The 24,868-nt window shown below is 46.5% G+C and overlaps 1 protein-coding gene across 2 annotated transcripts in view; it reads right to left on the bottom strand.

The window, feature by feature from the left end:
- IGSF3 (immunoglobulin superfamily member 3) overlaps window positions 1-24,868 on the bottom strand; it is a 96,534-nt gene that overhangs the window by 22,175 nt on the left and 49,491 nt on the right. For both annotated transcript variants that reach the window (XR_003005887.1, XM_024764923.1), the window contains exons 3-7: window positions 19,726-20,103; window positions 13,425-13,835; window positions 8,546-8,935; window positions 3,991-4,392; window positions 904-1,308 (exon numbers count right to left, since the gene is read on the bottom strand). Coding sequence is in view for 1 of the 2 variants with exons in the window: in XM_024764923.1 (XP_024620691.1) it covers window positions 904-1,308; window positions 3,991-4,392; window positions 8,546-8,935; window positions 13,425-13,835; window positions 19,726-20,103 (1,986 nt within the window). In the remaining variant the exon portion in view is untranslated. The remainder of the gene's footprint in view (window positions 1-903; window positions 1,309-3,990; window positions 4,393-8,545; window positions 8,936-13,424; window positions 13,836-19,725; window positions 20,104-24,868) is intronic.

Consider the following 24,868-nt stretch of genomic DNA (forward strand, 5'->3'; position numbering starts at 1 on the left):
GAGATGACATTAAGAGAAAGAGCTTTCTGCAAAACAGTCTAGTTGGCCTGCACACTTCACAGATATCAACGTCTTCACACACATGCGCACGCATGCACGTGCGGCTGGGGAACTATCGTAGATTAAAGGAGTCTAAAGAGACATGACAGGGACTTACCTGGTGGCACAGTGGATAAGACTCCGTGCTCCCAATGCAGGGGGCCCAGGTTCGATCCCTGGTCAAGGAACTAGATCCCACATGCATGCCACAACTAAGAGTTTGCATGCTGCAACTAAGGAGCCGGAGAGCTGCAACTAAGGAGCCCAAGAGCCGTAACTAAGACCCAGTGCAACCAAATAAATAACTTTTTAAAAAAGAAAAGAAACTGTCAAATTATTAAAAATAAATTAATTAAAATTTAACAAATTTTAAAAATTAAAGAAAAATAAAGAGACATGACGACTAAATACAATGTATGACCCCTGACTGGATCCTAGAAGGAAAAAACACTATAAGGGGCGTTTCCGGGACAACTGCGGAAATGCTGGTACTGTCCTATAATCACGTCAAATTCCCAGAGTCTGATTACACTGTTGTGGTCGGGTGGGACAAAGTCCTGATCTTCAGAGATACACACTGAAGTCTTTAGAAGGAAGTCTCCTGATGTTGGCAACTTACCCTCAAAGGGTTCAAAAACAACAAAAAATTACACACAGAGGGAGAAACAAACGTGGTAAGATGTTAACAACTGGTCATCACGAAAAGGGAATACGAGTCTTGCAACCTCCTACACACCCGAAATTTCTCAAACTAGAAAGTTGGGAAATAAGAGCAGCCAGGCCGAGGGCTCCGCGCACGACACTTCCTGCCTCTCTGCGGCTCTCTTCAGCCGGAGCAGGCGTGGGGGACCCCGGGACCCTCACCTGGCTGCAGCACCCTGATCTCCAGCAGGTTGGAGGTCCTCTCGGCCAGCCGCGTCCAGCTGTTGTTGTAGTTCCTCCGCCACAGCTCTGCCACACACTGGTACTTGCCCGCCTCCGTGTCGCTGGCCCGGCTGATGCTCAGCCGGACGTTGTTGCTGGATTCAGCCTTTTCGATGGCCGTTCGGGTCCGGAAGCTGGAGGATCTGTCCCCCCACTGGACTCCTCCATCCCGGGTAAAGGTCACCAGGTCATGGAACTCGGCGGTGCCCACTGGCTGGAACCGCCACGTCACTGACACGGGGACCCGGGCGGGGTAATGGGGTTTGATGATGCACTGCAGGTCAAAGGAGTCACTGTAGGTCACCCCCGGCGTGCGGGAGATGGCAGTGACTGCAAAGCCCGTTTCTGGAGAAAGAGCAGAGAAACTCAGGCCAGAGGAGACACTTGGCTTTCTCAGGGCCATGTGACGCGGTGACAGGGCTCCTGGCAGAAGCTAGCGGGACAGAGCAAAGGCTCACACGTGGGGCTGTCTGGATGCCCAGGCCAGTACTATTTTTGCTAGCGTGTTGACACACAAACCCAGCAGTTCACAGGACCCCACAGAAAGAGGCCGGCAGCAATCCTCAAGCAGCACTAGCGAACCCTTCCCTATGAACCCTCACGGGGATTTGTGCTGGATCAGTCCCACTCACAGGGACTGAGTGCATGTAGGCGGGGCCATCCCTAGATATCTTGGGATTCCACACTGAAACAGGAGAAAAGAGCCCCAGGGCCGATTTCCTTCACCACACTCAGGTGGATGCACCCTGCCCCAGCCCGGACGGCCCCTGTGCCTGGCCCACCACTGCGTCAGTGCTGGAGCAGGGGAGGCAGGTGGAGCAGGTGCCTGTGCTCCCCGGGCTGGGCAGCGCCGGCTTGCTCTCCAGTCCCTCTTCTACCTCCCCACGGAATCCAGGGCAAAGAGGCAGCGAGGGACCCACAGCAGGCGGGACTGACCTTCACCAAGTAGGACCTGGGGTGAGGTGGGGCCCTGCAGGTACGCTAGGCTGAGTCTGTCCGTATTCCAGCATCACTAATCCCCAGTACTGACTCCTCAGTAGAAGTGATCAGAGTCCCTTCAGCCTTGAAATACGACTGACTGTTAACACATTCGTTATGCTCATAAAACTGAGAGCAGCCAGTATTTCCTGAGCACTATGGGCCAGGCATGGTGCCAACTGCTTGGCTTTCATCACACTTCACTGAATCTATCACCCCTTTCTTACAGATGAGGAAACTGAGGCTCAGAGAGGGTAGATAAATTGTCCACTATCAAGCTGCCAGTGAATGGCAGTCACGCTACAAATCTGTGTGCCACTGATTCCGGGGGACTTATTAGGTTGCTTTACTCCCAGGAAGCATAAGACAGTGGTTAAAGGCACAGACCCTGGAGCCAGATGCCCAACTTTGGCACTGTCTAGCTATGTGACGTTGAGCAAGTTACTTAACTTCTCTCTGCCTCTATTTCCTCATCTGTAAAATGGGTCCTTGTGAAGATTAAATGAGTTAGTATTTAAATACTTGGAATAGTACCTGACATACAGCATATACTATATTTTGTTAAATACGTAGTTTGTTTAAAAAAAAATAGACATAAAGGAAAGTACTTTAAACTTCATAGGTAAAAAGGCACCGAATGAATCTTTCGGCAGAGCCTGGCCAGAGCCCCTTGGTAAGCTCTGGCTATGGGAACCACAGACATACGGTGAATATGAAAAAACTCAGAGGACAACTTCATGCTGAAAAATTACTTCTAACCCTAACCGCCCCTCAGACATTCCTAGCCTCCCAGGATGGGAAAGACTCCCTCTGCTGGACACCCAGGACTTTCCTCACAGGTTCCATTTCCACGTGTGCACATACGGTACTGAGCAGAGAGAGACATGGGGAGTGAGCTGACCCGGAAGCTCAACCACTGGATGAGGTTTCCAGAGACAGAAATCTGAATGGGATGATGAGTGCCGAAAGCAGATCAACCTTTGGGATTAAGCTTATGGAAAGTAAAAATAATTCTAATGGGGGCGGGGGGGAAGGACTTTGTTGGGGGCAAAACCACTTGGTGTTGCCATCTTAACTGGGGTAAGGTGGTCCAAAGCACCACCAGCCCTACCTATGAGGAAGGTGGCAGCATGGTCCCAGGGGTGGGATGCAAAGTCACTGAGGACAACTGATGTCACAGTCTCTTAACAAACAGAAACACCTAACATGACAAGTTACCTCCCCAGCAAAGCGGCAGATTGGTCTTTTAATATACTGATTCTATTAGGCAGATAAATGTTGATAGAAGCCTCTTTACCCCGTGAGAAGCAAATCTAATATTCTTTGGCTTTAGCAAATTTCAAGGTATCTTTTAAGTTCATGCTAATCAGGAAATGGCTTTCTTTAGGAAGAGCCTTATAGAGGAAAAGGTAAAAACACGGTCTTTGAAAAAAAAATTTAGGACAGATTGCTGGTTTCCTGGGTTCAGATTGTGTGTCTGTCACTTAAAAGCTATAGTCCTGGGCAAATCAGCCAACTTGTCTCACGAGTCTCCTTGTAAAATGACAGTGTCTATCTGTAGGCTAGGTGAGGATTCCAAGGAACAATTAAGCTTAAGTGCTTACACTCAGCCAGGAAGGGTAGTAAGGGCTAAATAGATGGCAAAAGGTGATTTTCTACTCTTCTCTGCCCTGCTCTGCATTTTCAGGAGGGCTGAGCCCCTGCACAGGAGGGCCTGGGGTGCAGGAGGGAGAGGATTTGTTCCCGCTCTTCCAGGTTAATTTTGGCAGTGGGCTTTGTTCCTCCACCTGGGGCCACCACTCCCCAGGCCAGAATCCTTACAACTTCACTCCTACCACCCAGACCAAGGAGTAGTAACAGCGCTCAGCTGTTGCCCATCCCCAGGGCCCACCATGGAGAACCACTATTGGTTCCTTGAACCCCATCTACACTTCCATAAATACTTTCTTCAATCAAACCCTTTGGAAGGTGCCGTCTATCTCCTACAAGAGTCTTGACACGGGAGCATCTCCCCAACGGTCCCACGGAAAGACTGCCGAGCTTACTTACCGAGAGCCGTGATGGACACGAGGGTGCTGGCCCGGCGTTCCCCCACGACCTGCCACTCGCCATCCACTGCCCGCACCCATTCGGTCACGTGGCATTCGTACTGGCCCTCGTCCTCCCTCCTGCTGTTGAAGATGCCCAGGCTGAACGAGTTGGGCTGCACCTGCTCCATCTGGACGCCCCCGAAGCTGCTGCGCTCCCAGTAGGACGTGCCAGGCTGCACGGTGCCGTCCCGGTCCAGCCACATGATGTTGCTGCGGCGGTTCTGCCTGTCCACCAGCTGCCAGATGATGGAGAAGCGGCCTAGTGGTCTACCCGCTGTGCGGATGCTGCAGGAAAGGTGTAGATTCTCACCCTCCAGGACGACGCTGGCATTGCTGGCCACCTCCACTGAGATGCTGCTCTCTGTGCAGAGGGAGAGAGTGCCACGCTGGGGCTTTCTGGGCTCCACTGACATCAAAGGAGGAGGGGTACAAATGTCACTCTATTCAGGTACAAGGGGACCTTGGAGGATGCAAGCACTGACACTTGCTGCTGCTGCAAGCCCTGGCTGGTTCTGGGTTTCGCTCCCTGTGATTTTAGAGCTGATAACCTAGGAGACCCTTTACTGGATACAAAGATAACGTGTGGGATCATGAGCGTCTAAGACCTGAGACTGAATCAGAACAGAGAGACATTACCCTTAGGGCACAAAGCAATTCATCAGGCCCTCCATATCCACTGCTTCCACATCCAGGGGTTCAACCAACCATGGATAGAAAATATGCCAAAAAAAAAAAAAAAAAAATTCCAGTAGGTTCCAAAAAGCAAAACTTGAATTTGCTGTGCGCTGGCAACTCTTTACATAGCATGTACACTGTATTAGGTATAAGTAATCTAGAGATGATGTGCACAGGTTATATGCAAATCCAATGCCATTTTATATAAGGGACTTGAGCATCCGCAGATTTGGGGCGGTCCTGGAACCAATCCCCCTCGGAATCTGAAGGATGACTGTAATGTGTTCAGCAGGGTTCAAGAATCTTTGACTTGGATTTTCAGTACGTTGAATACCTTGAAAATTCTACTTCACCGAATCTTCCCATAATTTAGGGGCTACAGCAGTCACATAAAAGCTGAACATCCATACATGCCATTTGAGCCCTTCAGGGCAATATCAGGAGATAGAAAAAAAAAAAAAGTGACAGGAAGCATTTGGAGGACAACACGTGCTTGCTTGGGTGTGGGCAGTAATAGAGCACAGATGGCCTCATTTCACAGCGTGTGTGGGGAGCAAGCTTTCGTACTTTCATTAACACACAGCAACAGACCAAAGCCGGTGGCTCGCCTTCCTGCTGCTGTCCACCTTCAGCCCTGGGGTTCCACTGCTCTTGACCTTGAGTTTCTGCCAATCAAACTCGGGGATAAGGATTCCTCTCTCCTTCGCTCCTCACTTAGCTATATGAACTCCACCAATGGAATTATTTAAGCTCTACACGCCTTCTTCTATGAGACAGCGAGAGTGCTACGTTTTGCAGTTTCTCAAAGATTAAAAAGTAAATGAGACAATGTCTATAAATCACCTAATACGTAGGTTTTCAAAAACTGGTTACCATGATCATAATTAATTTTACTACTCCCGTTAACTCTTTGTTTTTATAAAGAATGTGGATACTTTATCTTAATTATGCATAGATTATTTTGTATAATTATCTATAGAGCTCCAAAAGCCCTTAAGTGTCAAAAAACAGCAAGTACCAACGAATTCGGCTCCAATTTTCTGGGCACCATCCACATGAAACACATACATCAATTTTAAATCAATCAGTAAATCAAATCCCAGATTAAGAGGCACACCCAATTACTGAGGGGAAAAGCATACCCACGGCCATGCATTTGAATCAATCTTTTCTCCCGTGTGTTTCCCCCACAGGCAGAAACACGCAAAGATGAGCACTGAGCCCAGGCATGGAGCTCTTGCTACAGTGAACATGTCTTCCACCCATTCTGGGTTGGCTTGTTTCACATGAAAAAAAGTCCAGACAGACAGGGTGGGGAATAGGAATTTTCCCAGAAGCCATACCTAGATGAGTCATGGAGATGACAGGGCTCCCGAGTAGCTACATCTGTAGCAGTAGTGGCTGAAAGCAAGGATTTGGAGGCAGGCAGACCACGCTCAGGCCCAGGTCTACTGCTTCCTAACTCTGCAATCTCGGGGCTCTTACTTAACCTACCCAAGCTTCCATTTCTTATGTGCAAAATGGAGCTACTAAGAGTCCTACTTCTTAGGGTCACGACACTGAGGGTATTAGATGGGGTAATTATTTTTCATCATCCTCATTAATAATAACAATATTCCTCTTCAGATTAAAGACTCATTAGTGACTCACTTCCAGCGTTATCAATTCAAAGTGAGGAATTAAAGAAGGGCAACTTCGGCATCAGTGGAAAAAAAAATCCCTTTGCTTGCCTCAAGCAGAAGAATGACTTGCAGGACATCACTCCCACCCCCTACTGTCACCCCAATGGGCTCTATCTTCTATAAGCCCTGGCTTGTTTGTTACAAGGGCTGCTGTTTGGTGCTCTGTTACTTGAGCAAGCCTGGAAAAACCACGCAGTTAGATGTGAAACTACGAGAAGCAAAACCATTCCGCAGCCCAGGCAAAGGCAAATGCAGACACGGTGCTGACTGCCTGTTAAAGACTATCTACAAGTGTTCTCAGGCCTGAGAAAAGGCAGCCAACAATTTAAAACTCTCTGGATTAAATGAAAACTAGGACAGAACTAACGAGAATCTGAGTGCACGGTTACAAACGAAATTTCAAATCAGGAGGTTGGTGACGGAGCACAGGCTAAGCGCAGAGCAGTGAGTCTGGAGTTAGAAGCAAATACTTCCCATGCGATGCAAGCTCGACCGACCACTATCAGACCAGCTCAGCCACTTCCCTGTATGGTGCTCTGGCCTCTTCATTCACAGGATGGATAGAATACTGGCCTCTCCAAGGACTGGAGGGGTGGGAGTGGAGAAGGAGATGATACACGCAGAAGCACTTTGGGCTCTTGAGAGGAAAAGCGCCATTAAAATCTGAGTTTTTATTATCACCATTACCGATGTGATCACTGTTGTTCTTTGGTAGACTTACCCAAGTGGCCTTGGGGCAGGATCTGGTGGTGCTGGGGGACTTTAACTACCCAGTTATCTGCTGGAAAAGCAATATAGCAGGCCACAGATCATCAAACAAGTTCTCGGAAGGAGATGGAGGAAATCTCTTAGTACAAAAAATAGGGAAGTACACAGTGTGGCTGCCCTTCACTGGATCCTTATAGAACAATGAGGAATTAGTTGCAGATTTAAAAGTAGAGAGACCGTGGTTAAGGCAGGCGCAGTCCGACAGGAAAATACTAAAGAGAGTGGGCATCCAGTTTAACAAATTCCATTCAGCAAGCACCTACCCTACGCAAAGCACCATGCTAGGCATTGCAGGGGGAAACAGTCTCAGAAAGAAAAGAATTTCAAGGTGAGATGTGTGTGAGAGAGAGATTTAAAAAAAAAAAAAAACAAAGCACACAGGAAAGTCATCCTGTTGGTGAGAAAAGAAAAAAAGAGTGGCAAGACCCCTGTTGTCTGTTTCCTTTCTTCACACTCGAAACTATATTAAATACGTAAAAGGGTAAATAAAAATGAAAAAGGAATCATTACAGGGCTAAGAGAAAGAACAGCTTGAGCAGTGGAGCAAAAGGTTAAATAAAGGTTAGTTTAAAAACGTCACCATCTTGCTTAAAATCAGGGCATTCAAAGCATTCTCATTTTACTAAAAACAAAACTATGAGAGAAACGAGGTATTAATGAGAACATCCTGATACTATGGATAACTAAACCCAACATAAGCGAACACAGGCAGTCCCCCGGGTCCCCGGTCCCGACTGATACCCACCCAGACAATGCCAGCTACAAGGAGGCAGGGAGCCCACCTAAGCAGCCTTGGAAATAAGCTAAGCTTTAAAAGCCTGTGCTCCAGGAAGATGTGAGAGGTCCCATCCACTGACTTTTAAAAACCCAATTCCGACAGGGGATAGACAATTAGGGTAATGCCAATCCCCTATACCTCCAAAACCCAGAGAGTGAATCTTTCTTAATAATGCGCTTTAGCATTTAAAATCCTCCCATAAAAGACCAACCCTCTTAAGTGAGATTTCAAGACGGGCATCCACCCACTTCTTCTGGGACTTAATTCCCACACAGGAGCAAACAGCTGTCCTGGATTCCTGGTTGGCATCCAGGCTGAGCTGGCACTGCAGGCATTTACACAGAGCTGCTAGCGCTAGGATCTGCCGTGCCCCTCTCCAGCCTGCAAACATACACCCGACGCTCTGCCTACCAGGGTTGCTAAGTGTGGGCAGGTGAGCTGGAGAAAGGAGAGGGGGTAACAGGTTTTCTCTGCCAGCTCAGACTGAACCTGCCCCGCCCTGCCCTTCCCTCCCCACAGCTCTTCTCCTCTCCCCCGACTTCTGTCAGATGGTGCTAGCTACTGAACCAGACGAGTGGGAGGAGGAGGAAGCAGCACATCCCTGCACTTACTGATGGGGAGGACGATGATGGGGATGTTCTTGGGACGCTTGCTCTCCTTGTCGATGAATTCCCCGGTGACTGTTTTCTCTCTCTCTGTCACACGACAGTTGTATTTCCCACTGTCCTCCTGGCGGAGGTGGTAAATCTTCAGCACGAAGACGCTGTCGCTCTCCTTGGCCACCTTGAGTTGGCCCCTGGCCTCCCGATGCGTGAACTCACTGTTGAGGACCGGCACAGCATTCGGCCCCATGCTGGCAATGAGCGAGCTGTTGAAGGCCCAGGAGACGGCAAAGTAACGGTCGGGAGTGTTCTGCCCCTCCAGGATGCACCTGAACTCTGCCGGTTCACCTACCGTATACAGCCGCTTGTCGGTCTCCAGCCGAACGGTGAACTCTTTGTCTGAGAAAACAAATAACAAAACGGATGCATTCTGGGTGACCGAGGGCGCCAGCTCTCCAAACCGCATCAGCAAATTCCCACCACCCACACCTTCTCACCAAGATGACTACTGGGAAGGCACCTCCACACCTGTCTTGAGAGAAAAACTCTCGAATATCACAGAGGGAACTCAAAGGTAGCCAGACCCAGAGAGTCTAAAGGGCTTGTTATCCCAGTCAAGTCGACAGGGCTCTGTCTGCAGCGTATAATCCCCCAGGTTAGACTCTGAGATCAGCAAGCAATATCACTCCTAATTTCACTTGCACAGCAGATTACAAAGGTCCATCCTTGATCTATATGCCCAGAACGCTATCAAAGCATCAGGACTACAAATATTTTCAGTAAATATTATACACATGACCCTGCTGAGACTTGTGAGACAAATTACCCAGTGCCCCAGGTGCTGACCCCAATCTAAATAAACATTCTATCTATCTATCCATCTATCCATCTATCTATCTATCTATCTATCTATCTATCTATCTGGAGAGAGAGAGAGAAAGATGTCCTCCACCCCCAAGTGAATACTGGAAGTAAGACACAGGTAAGACAATCCCTAACAAAACTGCATAGGAAAAGTGAAAACTAATGTCTTTTCACTAATCTATCACCTGTCAGATCAAATCTCTAGAAAGATGGAGTGGGAAAGTACCTACTTCCAAGGACAGCCAGATGACCTCTGAAATGGTCAATGAACCCAAGCACCCTTCAAAGAGCTGGGAGTTAAACCAGGCATCGGGGGGGAGAGGCCTGATCAAAGAAGGGCTCATCGCCACTAACTGTCCCACACACCATGTAACGGTGCACGGTGACTGTCAATGCCATGAGATAATGATCGTATCTCACAGGCACCCGTGGCAGAAGACAAAGGAGTGAAGGGTCCTGGAAAACAGAGTCACAGAGCCTTGGGTGGGAGAGGCTTCAGTTGTAAGTACTGCCCAAGTCCTTCCCCTCCCAGTTCTAGCTCTATGCCTCTAAAGAAAACATTGACTGGAGAATCGCATTTACAGGGATGTTTGAATTCCTTGTATAACCATTAGCTCCAATCTTGACTGTCTTCCCCACACTGGCATTTCCAAGCCGTTACCACTATCTTGAAGTGGTATCTTATCTTTAAGGGCCTTGCCCCATTCTTACCCCCCTATCCCATGCACTCTTCAAGCAGATGAGAATCCTATTTCCCTAAAAAACACAGCAATCACAAGAGTGCTGCTTCCACATTCCTATTCTCCAGCTCAAGTTTGGCTTTGTACCCACCTGTTCCTCAGGCTCTCCATCTCCTCCCCTCCCACATGAGCCAGGGTCTTGCCCCCAACACCCATTTTCTCCAGTGAATCAGCTTCTTCCTTTATTACCCAAACTTCCTGACAAAGCGAATTACCCTCAACGACTCCAAGGGCTCACTTCTAAAGTGACAGCTGCTGCCTCAGCTTCCCTTCCCAAAAGAACAAGCTGAGAGACCTGGGTTTCACTCTGCCAGCTTCTGCCTAGATGCATACACCCACGTGGGACGGAGCCCATGTCATTTGCCACATACTGGCTTTCTGGTCAACCAGATTACAGTAATCTATACCTCAACATCAGAGATTTTAGAAAAAACAAAAAACAAAAAAAAAACCCCACCCCTTCCACATAAATGCCACTGAAGACATGCAAACAGGTGCCCCAGACCTCAGACTTCCTACTTCTTCAGAGTTAGGCTGGCTGCAACAGTGGCTGTCTTCTTTTGGCAGCCAAAGAGTCTTCTGATCTCACGGGAATCTCCCCATAGCCTGGTGAAGCTTTCACATTCCCAGGTTGAAGATGAGATTCAGGGCAAACCAACCTCTTTTCTGCACAGCCATTTGCCCTTGTTATACCCAGTCAATTAAACCTCCATAAATCGATTTATGCTTTTTCCAATACCCCCTCACTCCTCAGCTCACTGAAATTTGGCTTTGGGCCTTCTCCCACACTTCACCGACCCAGCAAATGTCCCCAAAGACACCCCCTGCCCATCACAACCAAAGGCGTTTCTCAAGTATGTTTTAGCCTCTGGACCAGCTCTCCTCCCTTGGGTCCATGACACCATCCCTCCTGTTTCTCCCGCTGGCCTGACCACTCTGTCTCTCGAACCTGCTCCCCTGACCACCTCTTACTGCCACAGTTATCCTGGGCCCTCATCGCTCCCAAGCTCAGCCTCTGAGTGCCACGCCTGATCACATGCTGGGTGCTTCACATGCTGAGCATCTCTATGAAGGTCTGCTTGCGGGATGGACTCCTTGACCAAAATTCACAAGAACAAATGCAAAGACACCCAGTGCTGCCACTGAAGGGGAAGCAGAGGCTCTCAAGCAAGACTTGGCACATTGCCTCATCCCTCCTTATCACAGTTCCAGGTATCCCCCGAAGCCCCAGCCTCGGATTCCTCCTTCCACAATACTCTCCATTCTGTTGCCTCGAGCACCCACTGCCCGCTTCCTAGGTCACTGCCACTGAGCTAGCCCTGGCCTTATCAGCCCTTCCCTACCTGGTCTCCCAACTTCAGACCCAACATGTTTAGTCAACACTAGGTGGCCTCCATGGTTGTTCCCTTCTAAAACCCAGGCCTGACTGTGTCACTCTCTGCTTAAAAATCTCTATTCCCTCCTCCAAATGTTGGCAGCAGTGGTTTTCAAGCTATGCCCAGGCAGGGCGGTCGCGGGCAGCCCTTCCTTTCCTCATACAAAGTCTTTTGCTGCCCAGTACAGAAAACATTTGGTTCAGGCAAAGGGGAAACACCGCGGCCCTCAAACGCCCTCCTCAAGCACCCCATGGCATGCACCCATACACATGAACACACACACATGCCCACCCACAAGCGACCGCTCAGGCACCTCTACAGGACTCCTAAGATTCTGAGAACAACTTGATTCAGCTCGGACCACAGGGTCAAGGCCAAGCTCACATTCTAGCATGTGGGCTTCAGGCCACCTTTCCTATCTCCTCTCACCACTCCTAATCCGGAACTCAACATCTGCTCACCCTTGACTTCTCTGTGCTTGCCAAGCAGGTCAAACAATTCTGTACCTTTCTGCGTCTCCTCCTGATGTCTGCTCAAGCTTCAAGGCTCAGCTCAAGTCACCAAATGTGTTGGTTTTCCTGAATTTTCCTCAACCACCCCACCCAGGGAAAACATTGTTGCAAGAACACTTCACATTCACCATGTTCCCAGGGCACCCTTCACTCAGCCACTGGCTTTCACATCTGTAGTTCCCCGAGTGCAGGGACCAAGCGTTATTCATCTCTGAATCCCCGATGCCTATCGCCACACCTGCAGCGCTGCAGAAACTTACTAAGTGTCGGCTGAAATCAACTAAGAGAAGGGCAGCATTGGGGCTGCAACCACTGAACCAGAGCAGCACAGACACGGAGTGAAGTCATCAACTATTTTTTCACCTAGTTTTCCCTTTGCTGGCTTCGTCTGGATACATTTGCTGGGCAAATTCAAAAAAATCCTCATTCCAAATTGGTAAGATTAAAATAAAGAAGATTAACTGATGCAACCTAATTTGAAAGCGCTAAGACTTAAAATCTGGCCCAGACTTTTGAAGCTGCTCTTAACACCATCCAGGAAGGGAAGGGATAAATATGAAATAAAGTGCCTTCTGTAGGTTTAGTACCGGAAGTTCCAGAAGCTGCTAAATGCGCTGGGTCCTACAGAGCAGATAAAGTGCTCCCAGCGCGGGAGCCCAACCCTTCTCGTAAAAGCCCTCACGCCCATTAGATGTCCAGAGAGTCGCTTCTGCCCTTTTTACCTCTAGCTCTGCCTGACAAAGCACAGACAGTGGAAGTGTACTGAAAATCCAGCTTCCCGGGTCCCACCCCAGAAGGCTGATTCAGGAATCTGCACTGCCTGAGAGCCTGGGAATCTGTGCTATTAGGTAAGTCTGAAGCACACCCTTAGGATGGCAGAAGACCAGGTGGCAGGAAAGCTATGCAAAGACCAAGACCGCCGCCATGTGACTGGAGCAAATGGGATGGGGTGGCGTGGCGGGGTGTCAAACTACAGGTCCTGAAGGGGGACCCCCACCTGTGCCTCAGATGCCCCAGCTCACCTCCCACAAACCACAGCTCCGCTCACCAGGACAATGGCAGCCCCTCACTGAAGGTGAGCAGTAACACAAGGAAAGGCCCTTGGGCACCTGCTGCAGCTCCAGGACGGCACGCCACCACCTTCCAACCAAGCCAGGGAACCAAAGGCCCATGGAACACCCGCCCCCAGCCCAGCTGAGGTAGACAGGCAATAGCTTTTGGCTCTGGTCGAGAGCCCAGCTGGACTCAGGGGCCGGGGGAGTGCAGCCTGAGAAGGTCAGGGCTTGGGCTACCTGGGCCCTAGGTAACCCGAGTACTTGCAGAACCGCCAGAAGGGTCTGCACAGCCTGTCTGACCACCCTCCCTGCCAGACAGAGAGTGGGGACGAGAGACTGACCGGTGGGCTGGACGTTGACCACAGTCCCCTCGGAACGCTTTCGGGTCATCGGGTACCACGAGCCGTCTGGGTCCTGGATCCACTCGGTGGCCTCGCAGTAGAACTCGCCCTGGTCGGAGGGCTGCAAGTGGAAGACGGTGAGGCGGAAGGTGCTGCTCCCCAGCTTGTCCAGGCGCACCTCCCCCAGGCTCTGCCTCTGCGCGTAGTCGCTGCTCGACTGCAGCACAAAATCCCGGCTCAGGGCAATGACCTCCACCGGCTTCTCGCCGCCCCGCTGCCGTAGCCAGGCCACGGACAGGTGGCTGTGCTGTAACGTCTCCGTGGCCACCTCACACGTGAGCTCTAGGGGGTCCTGCTCCACTCTGTGCAGAGTATGGCGCACAGCAGTGGACTGCAGGGAGTCCGGGATCACTGCAACACAGGAACAGCCAGGGGACACGGTCACAAAGCCACAGATCTTACACCTGTGGGGCTGAGCTCCCACCCGCCAGCCTTCGACAGTCCCTGTGTGGCCATGGAGGACCCCAGACGGCACAGAAACCGAACGAATTTTCTGTTTGGATTTGGACTGCAATTTTTTGGCGCTTACACTTACCTGGTTGATATTTCAATAACACTCAGATAAAAAGTGACTTGGGGGCAGAGGGATAAATTCAGAATTCGAGATTCACAGATATACACTACTATATATAAAATAGAAAACTACAAGGACTTACTATATAGCACAGAGAACTATATTCAATATCTTGTAATAACCTATAATGGGAAGCAATCTGAAAAAGAATATATGTGTGTATAACTGAATCACTCTGCTATACACCTGAAACATTCTAAATCAACTATACTTCAATAAAAAAAATACATAAGTAAAATCATGTTTGTAGACTTAAAAGAAAGTGGGTCAAATTTCAGTTTATATAATAAATGAACTCCCTGAAAATAACATGTAAAAGGAATTCTGTGTCAGGTCAAATAAGATTTTGCTGTTCACGGTAGTATTGCTTCCAGACATTTTAACTTGGCTTCTCACTGAACTTCAAACAAAAAGAGTTCCTGGAACTTCGAGTTTCCCATTTTCTATACAACTTGCTCATTTTCTCCCTTCTAGCCACCCCACCCCCATGTCAGCAGTGCAGTGCACTAGGAAGGTTATTTCTTCTTCTTCTTCTTCTTTTTTTTTTTTTTTTAAAAAAGGACTTCCCTGGTGGTACAGTGGTTAAGAATCCACCTGCCAATGCAGGAGACACAGGTTCGAGCCCTGGTCCAGGAAGACCCCACATGCCACAGAGCAACTAACCCCATGCAGCACAACTACTGAGCCTGTGCTCTAGAGCCCGGGAGCCACAACTACTGAAGCCCATGCGCCTAGAGCCCGTGCTCTGCAACAACAGAAGCCACCACAATGAGAAGCCCGTGCACCACAACAAAGAGTAGCCCCTGCTTGATGCAACTAGAGAAAGCCCGTGCGCAGCAACGAAGACCCAAAGCAGCCATACATAAATAAATAAATAAAGGTTGTGGTAGAGAGAAGCAGCAGCATCCTCAATTTTTTAGTAGGTTTAATTTTCATATTATTCATGTGTCAACATGTGTCATGTTCGTGGGCTGGAAGGAAGCCATGGTATGGGGATGAGTCAGGCAAGCAATGAGATTTCCTCTGTGGTCACCTGGTCAGCAGTTTCCTGCGGAGACTAAACATGATCCCCTCTCTGATGTGAAGGGTCGAAATCTTAATTTCTAGTTTTTTTATTATCACAATTAAGCCTGGAAATTATGACGTGGACAGAAAAACAGAACAGCCTTGATATTTCTGACCCTTCACATTGGCAAACACTGTGGCGCAGAGCCGGCCACAATGAAATCCCTCTCCCTTCTCCTCCACCTCCCTCCATCATCCAGGGGCCAAGGGAGACAGCTGGTACAAAATTCCTTACCCTGGAGCCAAAGGACACACAGACCCACTTCAGGCCTGAGCATGGTCCTGCAGCTGCATTAGCTTCCTGACTCAGCAGCGCCCCAGGCAGCTCAGAGCCACGTTCCAAAGGCCCATCACTGAGAACAACACCCAGCTCTACCCACCACCGGTCCCTCCCGTCAGGAAGCTTGCACAAACCTCTAGATAAACTCATCCACCAGAGGGCAGACAGCAGAAGCAAGAAGAACTACAATTTTGCAGCCTGTGGAAGGAAAACCACATTCACAGAAAGATAGACAAGATGAAAAGGCAGAGGACTTTGTACCAGATGAAGGAACAAGATAAAACCCCAGAAAAACAACTAAATGAAGTGGTAATAGGCAACCTTCCAGAAAAAAAAATTCAGAATAATGATAGTGAAGATGATCCAGGGCCTCAGAAAAATAATGGAGGCGAAGATCAAGAAGATGCAAGAAATGTTTAACAAAGACCTAGAAGAATTAAAAACCAAACAAACACAGATGAACAATACAATAACTGAAATGAAAAATACACCTGAAGGAATCAATAGCAGCATAACTGAGGCAGAAGAATGGATAAGTGACCTGGAAGACAGAATGGTGGCATTCACTGCTGCAGAACAGAAAAAAGAAAAAGGAATGAAAAGAAATGAAGACAGCATAAGAGACCTCTGGGACAACATTAAATGCAACAACATTCGCATTATAGGGGTCCCAGAAGGAGAAGAGAGAGAGAAGGGACCCGAGAAAATATCTGAAGAGATTAAAGTAGAAAACTTCTCTAACATGGAAAAGGAAATAGCCACCCAAGTCCAGGAAGCGCAGAGTCCCAGGCAGGATAAACCCAAGGAGAAACACGCCAAGACACATAGTAATCAAACCGTCAAAAATTAAAGACAAAGAAAAATTATTGAAAGTAACAAGGGAAAAACAACAAATAACATACAAGGGAACTCCCATCAGGTTAACAGCTGATTTCTCAGCAGAAACTCTACAAGCCAGAAAGGAGTGGCATGATATATTTAAAGTGATGAAAGGGAAGAACCTACAACCAAGATTACTCTACCTGGCAAGGATCTAATTCAGATTTGACATAGAAATCAAAAGCTTTACAGACAATCAAAAGCTAAGAGAATTCAGCACCACCAAACCAGCTCTACAACAAATGCTATAAGAACTCCTATAAGTGGGAAACACAAGAGAAGAAAAGGACCTACAAAAACAAACCCAAAACAATTAAGGAAATGGTCATAGAAAGAAACATATCGATAATTACCTTAAACATGAATGGATTAAATGCTCCAACCAAAAGACACAGGCTTGCTGAATGGATACAAAAAAAGACCCATATATATGCTGTCTACAAGAGACCCACTTCAGACCTAGGGACACATGCAGTCTGACAAGGATGTCTACTCTCGCCACTATTATTCAACATAGTTTTGGAAGTCCTAGCCACAGCAATTAGAGAAGAAAAAGAAATAAAAGGAATACAAATTGGAAAAGAAGAAGTAAAACTGTCACTGTTTGCAGATGACATGATACTATACATAGAGAATCCTAAAGGTGCCACCAGAAAACTACTAGAGCTCATCAATGAATCTGGTAAAGTTGCAGGATACAAAATTAATGCACAGAAATCTCTTGCATTCCTATACACTAACAATGAAAGATCAGAAAGAGAAATTAAGGAAACAATCCCATTCACCATTGCAACAAAAAGAATAAAATACCTAGGAATAAACCTACCTAAGGAGGTAAAAGACATGTACTCAAAAAACTATAAGACACTGATGAAAGAAAACAAAGAAGACACAAACAGATAGAGAGATATACCATGTTCGTGGATTGGAAGAATCAATATTGTAAAAATGACTATACTACCCAAAGCAATCTACAGATTCAATGCAATCCCTATCAAATTACCAGTTGCATTTTTTACAGAACTAGAACAAAAAAATCTTAAAATTTGTATGGAGACACAAAAGACCCCGGATAGCCAAAGCACTCATGAGGGACAAAAACGGAGCTGGAGGAATCAGACTCCCTGACTTCGGACTATACTACAAAGCTACAGTAATCAAGACAATATGGTACTGGCACAAAAACAGAAATATAGATCAATGGAACAGAATAGAAAGCCCAGAGATAAACCCACACACCTATGGTCAACTAATCTATGACAAAGGAGGCAAGGATATACAGTGGAGAAAAGACAGTCTCTTCAATAAGTGGTTCTGGGAAAACTTGACAGCTACATGTAGAAGAATGAAATTAGAACACTTCCTAACAACATACACAAAAATAAACTCAAAATGGATTAGAGATCTAAATGTAAGACTGGACACTAAAACTCTCAGAGGAAAACATAGGAGGAACACACTTTGACATAAATCACAGCAGGATCTTTTTTGATCCACCTCCTAGAGTAATGGAAATAAAAACAAAAATAAACAAATGGGACCTAATGAAACTTAAAAGCTTTTGCAAAGCAAAGGAAAACTACAAACAAGACAAAAAGACAACCCTCAGAATGGGATAAAATATTTGCAAATGAATCATCGGACAAAGGATTAATCTCCAAAATATATAAACAGCTCATGCAGCTCAATATTAAAAAAGCAAACAACCCAATCCAAAAGTGGGCAGAAGACCTAAATAGACATCTCTCCAAAGAAGACATACATATGGCCAAGAAGCACATGAAAAGCTGCTCAACATCACTAATTATTAGGGAAATGCAAATCCAAACTACAATGAGGTATCACCTCACACCAGTTAGAATGGGCATCATCAGAAAATCTACAAACAATAAATGCTGGAGAGGGTGTGGAGAAAAGGGAACCCTCTTGCACTGTTGGTGGGAATGTAAATTGATACAGCCACTATGGAGAACAGTATGGAGGTTCCTTAAAGAAATAAAAATAGAATTATCATATGACCCAAGAATCCCACTACTGGGCATATACCCAGAGAAAACCATAATTCAAAAAGACACATGCACCCCAATGTTCATTGCAGCACTAATTTACAATAGCCAGGTCATGGAAGCAACCTAAACGCCCAGCGACAGACGAATGAATAAAAAAGATGTGGTAGATACATGCAATGGAATGTTACTCAGCCATAAAAAGGAACGAAATTGGGTCTGTTGTTGAGACGTGGATGGATCTAGAGACTGTAAGTAAGAGAGAAGTAAGTCAGAAAGAGAAAAACAAATATGCGTTAATATGTATATTAACGCATATATGTGGAGCCTAGAAAAATGGTACAGATGCACCAGTTTGCAGGGCAGAAATAGAGGCACAGATGTAGAGAACAAACGTATGGACACCAAGGGGGGAAAGTGGCGGGAGGGGTGGTGGTGGTGGTGTGATGAATTGGGAGATTAGGATTGACATAGTATTAGTATACACTAATAGTATAAAATAGGTAACTAATAAGAACCTGCTGTATAAAAAAATAAATAAAATTTAAAAAAAGACAAAGGCCCATAGTTTCTTAGAGGTTTGGCCTCTCTTCCAGCTGATGTCACCTGCTTAGCGTTCCTCATCAGTTCTTCAGCTTATCAACCACAAATGTCCTTGCCTTATATTTTTATATCCCCTTTCACCAGCTCGAGGGTCAGTTAACCGTCTCTGAAATTCTTAACATCTGCATTAGATCTTCTTTAAGTTTTAGCTTCAGCTTTCTACTAGTTACAATTGAACACACAAACTTGGTTCACTTATGCTACCTGTTGACCTCTAAAATATTTGGGGAGCTTTGGATTCTCCTTTTAAAGTCAAATAAAACTGCACTATAAAAGAAGTGACTCAGTGTTATGGATTGAATGTTTATGTTCCCCCCCAAATTCCTGTGTTGAAACCTGATCCCCAGTGTGATGGTATCTGGAGATGAGGCTTTGGGGAGGCGATTAGGTCATGAGGGTGAAGCCCTCATGAACGGGATTAGTGCCCCCCACCTTTTTCTTTGGCTGCACCACACTGCATGCAGGGTCCTAGTTCCCAGAGCAGGGATTGAACCCGTGCCCGCTGCAGTGGAAGCGTGGAGTCTTAACCACTGGACCTCCAGGAAAGTCCCTGGGATTAGTGCCCTTATAAACGGACCCCAGACAGCTTTCTCCTTCCCTTTCTGCCATGTAAGGAGACAACAAGAAGTCAGTACTCTGCAACCCTGAAGAGGGCTCTCACCAGTACTAACCATGCTGGCACCCTGATCTGGGACTTCCAGCCTCCAGAACTGGGAAATAAAATGCTTGCTGTTTAAGCACCCAGTGCAGTCTATGATAATTTATGAGAGCAGCTCGCACTGACTATGACACTCAGACAGAACAGCAGCCATGTGAACACAGTTATCTCCTTACCCATGAGGTTCATCTTGGCACTGTAACTCCCGAAGTATCGCTCATCGGTGTTGGGCGTGTGGCATTCATACTCCCCAGCATCCCGGGCCTGGAGATCGGTGATGTGCAGTAAAGCCGAGTTCCCCTGGACCCTCTCCACGTAGATCTTCCCGCTGCGGACACGCTGGGTATAGATGGCGTAAGGGAAGGAAGAGTCCATGGTGCTGACAATCTGGACCTCGCGCTCAGGGGCGGAAGGCAGGTAAATGGACCACTGGAAATTCTGCTCAGAAGGCCCCTGGTAGCCACTGACGTTGCACCAGATGGTGATGTGGGAGCCCTCTGTGCGGTACAAGGGTCCTTCCTGGACGGCGACTTGCCGCTGTGCTGACACTACCCCTGTGGGGGAGACACACACAACAGGCTCACTTACTTCTCAGACCAAAATGCAAAGCAGGCAGCAATGTTCAAAGGTTTTGTTATTCGTGTGACACGGTGATAATATAAGTAGCTTACTGGCCCTTTCTGAGGCGCTCTTTGATTTATAAATATTAATTAAAACACTGTGGTAAAGCACTGTCTCTAATTTGCATATATGGGAATTTGATCACGCAAGGACATGGTTCTGTTACTTATTCAATGGCTGACTCTTGGGAATTTCATTTAGTCCCTCTGTCATTTATGCGGCAGTTTTATATCTATTTATTAATGCCCTTTATAAAGTTTTTAATAAAATGAGCAGGAAAAGTTGAATCCCTGGCACAAATTCAGAGGAAAGTAAATAAAACCAACCGCCTTGCAATCTGGCTGAAACGAAATAAATGCTCCTTTCTTGATTAGAGGGCTGGTAGGAGGGAGTCCTGGGGCCCTTTCTTTGGTGCTGCACCCTTATTTGCAAGAGGTAGCTACTCCCGTGACACTATGTAGAGCATTCGTTACACCCTCTTCCCTCCATATGCAGAGGCAAAGCTGAGCTCCTGCAGGCCGCTGTTCGGAGTACACATGAACAGGAATGGAAAGGGCTGACGCACATCCCTGACGCCCAGATGCCCACACGCCGTCGATGGGGGCAGACGGCGCCCCCCCCCCCCCCAAAAGTCAGGCTGCTCTGGAGACTGAGCTCTGATTCACCACCGGCCGCCCCACCTTCTGGCTGGGATAAGCGTCTCCGCCTGGCCTCTGCCTGCCTTCTCCATGTTCTTAACATGGTCTCCCCTCGCAGACTCAGGGGCGGGAAATATAGTGAGTTTGCTTACTCATTCCATGCCAGCGCAACTGATTCTGCCTGAGCCACTGAGAAGGTGGGAGGGGGGCACACCCCTGTGGCCTTCCCCTTGACAGCAGGGGGCGCACAGCACTGTGGCAGAAAGAGCAGGGGAGGGCTAGTCACAGCTTTGCCAGGAACTGGAGCTGGCTGTGCCATCTTGGACAAGCTGCTTTTCCTCTCTTGTACCTTGATCTCTTCATCCACAAAATGATTTCTAAGAAGGCTTTGGCGTGGACTAGCACATGTGCCAATGCTGGCTTTGTCACTTATTAGATTAGTTGTGACCTTGGATAAGTTACTTAACCTCTCCAAGCTTCAGTTTTCTCATCTGTAAGATAGGGATAACCATGTGTGCCTCGTAGAGTTATCAAAAGACTGAATTAGATAACATATATAAAGCCCCTAGCATGGGGCCTAGCCCATAATTAGTCCTTAAGAAAGAGCTGCTAGCTAGGGCCCCTCCTGGCTGGAATACTCTGTGGCTCTGGATCCAGAGAGGACAGGATTTTGGCCAGTGATCCCTCAAGGACACGCCAGTGGCCTCTCGACGATGACACCATTTGTGGGGTCACCCACCTCCACCCACAGCTGCAGCCCACTCCCACTCCCATGAAAGCTTCTCCCACTCTCCCTCCAAAAGGCAATCACGGCTGCTCCAGCTTAAACTTATCTGCAGTGGATCCAGCTGGGGAACAGCCGGGACAGCTCAAATCCTAGCAGGATGCAACTTTAAGCCCAGCCCGGTGGATGCTTGAGCCTCAAAGCAAGCTGATCTAATCTAAAACAGACGCTACAAGGAAAGGCCTGTGGCTTATAAACTTTTATTCGTGCACAACCTTTTCTCCCAAACAAAATTTTACGTGGAACCCCACCTTGGCTTAAGCAGCAGAAGCAAGGAAAGTGAAAAGGGGGGTGGGGAGAGGTGGCAAATCAACAGATGGAGGTGGTACGTGAATTTACGTGATACATTCTGGTTGACAGCATTCACAACTATATTGAAGGTCATGGAGAAGACAGCTCATTAGTTATTTTCAGTATGTTAAAATTTAGTGTGTAACGTTTTTACTATGTGTCCTACAACAATTTAAAAATATATATATATGTATATAATGACACTTGAACCAAATGTTTGCAGTTCTCCAGAGATGCAGAACTTTGAAAACAATGTAACTACATTCGTAACTTTTAGGTCTCCCTGCATTTCAACGTTCTACGACAAAACAGCCACAACCACGCCCCACCCGCTGCAAAGAAGGCTGCAAGCAGGTCAGGCCCAGCCAGCACCTTTGGTAGGGCACTACTTCTCAACCTTAGACCCACACTGGGATCAACCTGGAGAGCTTTAAAAACTAACAGGGCCCAGGCCCCACCCCATGTAACTGGTCTGGGGTGCAGAAGCCTGGGCATTAGGAGTTTTAAAAACTCTAATGCAGAGCAGTGTCGAGATGTCTTTATCTACAGAGTGCCAGCCAGGTGCCCAAATTAAAGACCAGATCCTGATTTAAGACTCTCAATAGCTTTGAGCTCCTCCCTTTGCTGATTTGGGTCAAGAAAGTTTCATTCTCCTCTAGTGAATGGGCAGAAGAAAGCAGCTGAGGCCCATCAGATACTGGCTATGATGATGCAATACTGAGCTCACCTAGACTGCATTTTATTTACAGACCTTACAAAAGCACTAGATTATTCCCCTGAAAGGTAAACAGTGTTAAGTGGCCTGAATGAGCCAGGGCATCAGGGTCAAAACAACTTGTCCGAGTCGGAAGCCGGTTATAAACAGTCATGACAAATAAATAAATAAATAGAGACTAGATTGTACTTTAACCATACACATTCAGCTGCACCTGCTTATTAAATGCCTTCTGCATTCCCTTCCGACCCCACAAAGGGCCTCTGACCCTTAAAAATAATGCTGCTCTTAGGAAGTGGACCTTAACATAGAAATAGAAATTAACTTTTTCTTCTCAGCAGTTTAATTCCCATTCTATACCCCACATTCCCCATTTCCTTCTCCTGGCACTGCCCCTGCTGTCCAGATCTCATTTTCCTAGATGCTGCTACCTTCAAAAAGACAGAGCCCCGGGCTTCCCTGGTGGCGCAGTGGTTGAGAGTCCGCATGCCGATGCAGGGGACACGGGTTCGTGCCCCAGTCCGAGAGGATCCCAAGTGCGGCGGAGCGTCTGGGCCCGTGGGCCATGGTCGCTGGGCCTGCGTGTCCGGAGCCTGTGCTCCGCAACGGGAGAGGCCACAACAGTGAGAGGCCCGCATGTCGCAAAGAAAAAAAAAATAAAAGAGCCCCGACCCTGGCCAAGGTATCTCCTGACCCCACTGTCCCTTCCATCTTCCCTCTCAGCCTACAATAGAAGGTTCCTCTGGGCAGGGATCAAAAATAACATTTTTTACTTTAGACATTTCTGTACTCTTTGTTTTGCAATAAGTAAGTTATCACTTCTCTAAATTAAAATGATCCAAGTATTATATATAACTGTATAAAAAGGACTAGACACAGAAGACATAAAAAGAGTGGGAGACAAAAATAGGAACAAAAAACAAGGGCAACAAAAAATAGTAATGAATACGGTAGATATTAATCCAACTATGTCAATAATCACTTTGAATGTCAATGGTCTAAATGTACCCATTAAAAGACAGAGATTGTCAGAATGGATTAAAAACACTACCCAACTATATCTTGTCTACAAGAAACCCACTTTAAACATAAAGACAAACAGATTAAAAGTAAATGAATGGAGAAAAATATACCATGTTAACACTAATCAAAAGAGCTGGAGTGGCTACATTAATTTTAGACAGACTTCAAAGTAAGGAAAATTATCAGGAATGAGGAAGGACATTACATAATGATTAAAGGAGTCAATTCTCCAAGAAGACCTAACAGGTCTTACTGCATATGCACATAACAACAGAGCATCAAACTACATGAGGCAAAAACTGATAGAACTGCAAGGAAAAAAAGATGAATCCACTAGCATAGCTGATGATGTCAACACCTCTCTCTCAGAAATGGACAGAATCAGCAAGCAGTAAATCCATAAGAACACAGCTGAACTCAACAACACCTTCAATGAACTGGATACAATAGACATCTACAGACTATTTCATCCAACGACAGTAGAATACACATTCTTCTCATGCTCACATGGAACATTCACCAACACAGATCACATTCTGGGCCATAAAATACCCCTTAACAAATTTTAGAATATAGAAACCATACAATATCTGCTGGTAGACCAAAATGGAATTAAACTAGAAATCAATAATAGAGAGATAACTGGAAAATACCAAAATATGTGGAGATTAAACGACACACCTCTAAATAACACACAGGTCACAGAAGAAAATCTCAAGAGAAATTTTTAAAAAATACTTTTAAACTATCAATAAATGAAAATTAAAATATGACATAGCAAAACCTATGATATGCAGGGAAAGCAGTGCTTAGAGGAAAATTTATAGCATTGAATTAGAAAAGAATAAAAATCTTAAATCAATAATATAAGTTTCTACCTTAGGAAATTAGGATAAAGTAAATCCAAAGTAAGCAGAAGAAATAAGAAGTAGGGTAGAAATCAATGAAATTAAAAACAGAAAATCAACAGAGAAAGTCAATGAAACCAAAAGCTGGTTTTCTGAAAATATCAATAAAATCAATAAGCCTCTAGCCAGGTTAACAAAGAAAAAAAGAGGGTACAAGTTATTAATATCCAAAATGAAAGAGAGGAAATTATAAGATTCTATGGAAATTAAAAGAATAATAAAGGAACCCTATGAACCACTGTATGACCACAAATTTGATAACGCAGATGAAATGGACCAATTCCTTGAAATATACAATCCGCAAAAACTCACACAAGAAGCAAAGATGATCTGAATAGG

This window comes from Neophocaena asiaeorientalis, unplaced genomic scaffold, assembly GCF_003031525.2.
Source record: "Neophocaena asiaeorientalis asiaeorientalis breed wild unplaced genomic scaffold, Neophocaena_asiaeorientalis_V1.1 scaffold62, whole genome shotgun sequence".
Lineage (NCBI taxonomy): Eukaryota > Metazoa > Chordata > Mammalia > Artiodactyla > Phocoenidae > Neophocaena > Neophocaena asiaeorientalis.